Source organism: Penaeus japonicus, unplaced genomic scaffold (assembly GCF_977035675.1).
Source record: "Penaeus japonicus unplaced genomic scaffold, GWHDUDI00000001_assembly GWHDUDI00000022, whole genome shotgun sequence".
NCBI lineage: Eukaryota > Metazoa > Arthropoda > Malacostraca > Decapoda > Penaeidae > Penaeus > Penaeus japonicus.
In genome coordinates, this window is record NW_028234424.1 from 4857381 (window position 1) to 4862380 (window position 5000).

At 36.8% G+C, this 5000-nt stretch overlaps 1 protein-coding gene across 7 annotated transcripts in view; it reads right to left on the reverse strand.

The window, feature by feature from the left end:
- LOC122244000 (C2 domain-containing protein 5) overlaps positions 1 to 5000 on the reverse strand; it is a 45078-nt gene that overhangs the window by 24665 nt on the left and 15413 nt on the right. For 4 of the 7 annotated variants that reach the window (XM_086549346.1, XM_086549348.1, XM_086549347.1 and 1 more), the window contains exons 7-8: positions 521 to 2904; positions 1 to 14 (exon numbers count right to left, since the gene is read on the reverse strand). The exon at positions 1 to 14 is cut by the window's left edge and continues 154 nt beyond it. In XM_086549346.1, coding sequence (XP_086405472.1) covers positions 1 to 14; positions 521 to 2904 — 2398 coding nt within the window. The remainder of the gene's footprint in view (positions 15 to 520; positions 2905 to 5000) is intronic. The other 3 variants (XM_086549350.1, XM_086549351.1, XM_086549349.1) reach the window with 1 other exon arrangement.

Here is a 5000-nt window from a genome sequence, read left to right on the forward strand (position 1 = left end):
TGCCAAGCTACCACCTGTTTGGGTTAAATAATGAAATGAATTAAGAAGAAAACATGGGTATGTAGTGAATTAATCTGATCTGCAAGTTACTCAAATAGAATAAGTATCAATAATTATCACTTTTAGACAGTATTTGAAAATCTAAAAACATAAAACAATACTGACTGGCATGCAAAAGATAATATTAATTATACAGCTAGTAAATCAGATTCACTATTTACTATTCACATCACCTTGAAAGAGGTAAAGCATGTTCATCAACTGCCAAACAATCATAAAAAAGTGGGTAGAAAATCAATATCTAATGGTCACAAAAATTAAATGATGGTCCATAAAAAAACATACATGTTGTTTCCATGAATTAGTATGTAACAGTTTGACATTTCAGCTGATTTCTTTTTACAGAATCTTTCACTAATTTATAGACCAATCAATTAATTTTTATATATCTAAAATTGAAAAAATAATAAAATATTCCTTTCATAAAGCAGTCTAAAAGGACCCAGGATCTCTAACATACCCTTTGGAGTAATGGAAAGGTCGGAATCAGATGAACGTCTGTTGATGGAAACTCCTGGTGTGCGCGCAGGGCTGGCCAGCTTTCCTGAATGCGTCGGGGAGTGAGTTGGTATGCTTCCATTGGTAGCTGCACAACCCACCGAACCAGCCTCGATCTTGGACCCGTCAGTCTCAATGGGTAAGGGGCTCCTGGACACGGGGTAACAGCCACTAGTATGGCGACTACGAGACGAGCGCTTCGGGGAGCCTACCATCGATGCTGAGCCGGGCCGGGCCTCCACTAACATGTCTAGGCTAGAGATGTACACAGGATGGGAGGGACACTTAGCTGCTACATCTAAAGCACACTGAAGCAACTCTCTGCTATCCATGCTCTGACTACTAGCTACTTGATGAAACGAAGAGGAGGAGGATGAAGACAATGAGGATAGATTTGAGGATGCAGACACTGAGGATCTGAATGAGGATGATGTGGATGAAGGTTTCAAGTAGTGTGGTTGTATGACATTAGGGATTTGAGAAGTACTACAAGTTAGAGCTGGGCTTGAAGTGGACACTGGAAGGCTGTTCTGTACACTTACACATGGTGTTATGCACTCAGACGATGACGGCTTTATATTTGGCACATCTACCTTTATACAGCTGTCCTCACTTGAGTCAGTAAAGTTAATATCCTGCTGTATATGTGGAAGTGTAAATACCTTTGATTTTGTAGGAAGGATGGGAGTTGAAGGAGTAACTGCAATATCAGGCAAAGGGCTAGTGTTCACATAGGACACTGTTCCCTCATTTTGTTTTGAAAAAGGTTGTCTAACAGGGAGTAGCTCAAGACTAAGGATCTCTGGTTTGTTGTTAAAATCCAAACCTGATGTAACAACTAGTCTCTCCTCTTGCTGGGATTCCTCTAAAATAATGGTCTTCTCTCTCTCAGATCGGATGAATTCATGGGGTGTTGTGACCATACAAATTCCACTCTTCCTCTCTAGTCTGCAATCCTCATTATCAATTTGTTCTGCATGACTTTCAGGATTTAAACCCTCAGAAACAGGTTTTTCACACCTTGTACATTTGTTACAGAATGTATTGCATTTTTCACAGTAAGGAATAGGATGCTGTATAACAGGTGGTGTAAGCCCAAATTCAGCTTCAGGTGTTGTGGGTAAACACAAATCACTGCAGGATCTGATTGAATCGCTTAATGAACGGGTCAAACCTCGATGTAAGTCATTAATATCTACAGGCCCTGTAAAGTGACTCTCAATAGAACTTTGTGATGTAAGCTCTTCCTCACTTATGAAAAATTTTTGAGGGGAACCTTGTGTTGGACCTGTACTTCCTGGTAACCCTACTACATGCTCTGGACTGCTGAAATTGGATGATGTTAGTTCTGAACTACATGTATCTTCATCTGAAGAAATAAATTGCAGTGGTCCTGGTGAAACTTGATTTTCAACAAAACTTTCTCTTGCATAAATACTCTTATTCAATGTTGGATCAGAAAAGGCTGTTGACAAAGTCTTATATGAGTACTCTATATTAGTTACTTCAGGACCAATATCTTCTTCATCTGAATACTGACTAACTTCCTCTTCATCAAGGCCTATGACTTCTACATCAGGAGAATCAAGATCATAGTCTTCATTGGAGTCCTCTGGGGAAGTAATGGAATCCTCGTTCTTATCTCTCCCATTTTGGTGCTTCACCCAAGATTGGCCTCGCCCCAAAAATCTTACCATTGGGCTATGTACTTTCGGAGCAGACTTCTGAGAACTTTTACTTGCAGATTTTCCACAATAAACTCCACTAACATCAAAGCTCTGTGATTTTTCAAGTCCTCGAAACCTCATAACTTTCTGAGCTGTCTTACGGAGCCCAGCTCTCAGTGACTCTATGCTATCCTGTCGTACACCTGTCCAGGAAGGAGACATAGGTTGCTGTCTGTGTTGAAAGCCATGTATTGGCCAAGGCCCTCTTACCTTGTGAGGTTTGCGACAGCCAAATGTCCTAGAGCAATTTGCATGTGGCAAAGATGAATTCCGCTGTAAGTAAACTGGAGGATGTTGCGTGATTGTGGAGCTTCTCTTGCGTCTTACTAAAGGAAGACCACGGATCATACGCTTGGCGCTCGTCAGAGCTAACTGGCCAGGCAGTGGCTTGGAATGATCTGCCACTGGACTGACCATAAGGTCAAGCCATTGTGATGGATGATAGGAAGGGTTATGAGGTGAATATGTTGGGCTACATCCTAAAACTGAGTGTGGACTGGTCCAAGGACTTGGGGAAGATGATAATTTATTAGGAATGTGAACGACAGAAATAGGCATAGGTTTATCCGAATTAGGAACAACAACATACATATTCTCTAGCACAATTTCATCATCCAAACTAATTCACATACCACCAAAAACATCCAACACATTATAGATGTTAAGAGCAGGTATAATTAGGCAACTCATGGAGACAAAGCAGTGGTAATGGGACCAGAATGGGCCCAATCATACCACCATCAAACAAGGGATGTACGGTGCATTAATTGGTTATATTAATGGCAGGTTAATATGAGGGAGAGAAGGATAACAAGAAAGAAGAACAGAGAAGCAACATTAATAAAGTTTGACATATAAAGATGTATCAACTGTTTCTTAGTATTCAATTCAAAAATATATTTAACATTATCATCACAATACTATATTAAAAAAAAAAAACATACACTGAATCCTCAAAATCTGTCCATTTGGTTGGGTAAATTTTACAAAAACATTTCCAGGCACAATCTATCTTGTAGATGGAAATTATTGATACCACAAATACAGCACAAAAAGAAGAAAATCAAACTTTTACGTTTAAATAGCATTTGACATAAATGAAAAAAAAAAATAAAAATAGACAGCACAATATTACTCTATACATAGAATTTTCATGTGTAAATATCTTTTATCAGTATCTTTCCTCCATGTATATATCTGCATATAAATAAAAATATATGTTCCATTTTGATCATCAATGTGAAAACACTATTGCCAGTATGCAAGATCAAAACTAGTATTCACAATTATTATGCATTGTAATTTTCCCTCTCTGAAATTCCCCTTATCCCTATTAACACTAAAATGAAGAGCAACATAATTTTTTCCACAACTCATCCTAATTCCATTGACAACATAATCACCCCTAATGTGTGGAGTCATATGTGAAATCAAATTCTCTACATAATGAATCAAATTTACATGACAACCGTCATTAAATTGAATAGCAATCACGAATGAATGTATATGTCATCCAAAAACCGGCACTGTAGTCTCAGGATAACTGCTTGAAAACCATTACAAATTAGATTTCTCATTAAAAACACAATAATCAAGGTCCTTTTTCAGACCAGATCCTCTCGCATTAAAAGTAGGCACAGGTTCAGCAGGAGAGAAAGTTATAGATCTTTAGTCATAGAACAAGAGTATCTCCATTTTACAGCATCCTCTTAGAAGTTTAGCACTACTTCATGCACTGAAATGGAATTTGGGATGATTTATCTCTTTAGCTAATCACTACAGGTGGAAGAGTAATTACTTTCTGAAGTTACTTTTCACAAGACAAAATTCTGGGATGGAAACAAACAGTGGATGATGTCTATACATATATATGTATGTATGTATGTGTATATCTATCTATCTATCTATCTATATATATATATATATATATATATATATATATATATATATATATATATATATATATATATATATACACATATATATATATATATATATATATATATATATATATATATATATATACATAAACATACACATATACATACACACACACACATACACAGTAATAATTCTAGAGCATCCCCTGCTATGCATATGTCAATAAATAGAGGTTAACAATCCTAAAAAAAAAAAAAACTTGTATTTCCTTTCTTTACTCGTTCTACCTTTGTTGAATCTTCTTTCTGAAATGCCTCTCCTCTTCTCTACCTATCCCCTAACTACCTATACTTCTTTTCTGGTTTATTAATCTATACTTTTAGGTGTCTGCTTAGTTATCTCTTCAAAGCACCCACTAATCTCTTTATTATCTTAGAATCTATTTCTCTGTATAGAGATTTGTCTATTTTTCAACAGACGCTTTCCAACCTCTACATATCAGTCTATTTACTTACTAAATTATCTGTCTATCTATCTGTCTGCCTACCTGTCTGGCCATCTAACTCTGTCCATCCATCCATTCATCCATCTGTCGATGTATTCAATCATTCAGCTGTTCATTTATCCACTTTTCATCCTTGTCCATACATCAACTATTATAAATGTATCTCTATCTATCAAGCCATCCATCCATCAAATAAGCATCATTCATTGTTGTCTATCCATGGAATATTATCTATTCCTCTGCATATACCACTCTATCCACTCCCCTTTTTCATAGAGTGCATACAGACTCTCACTTTAACCATCCATTCATCCATCTATCTACTCATC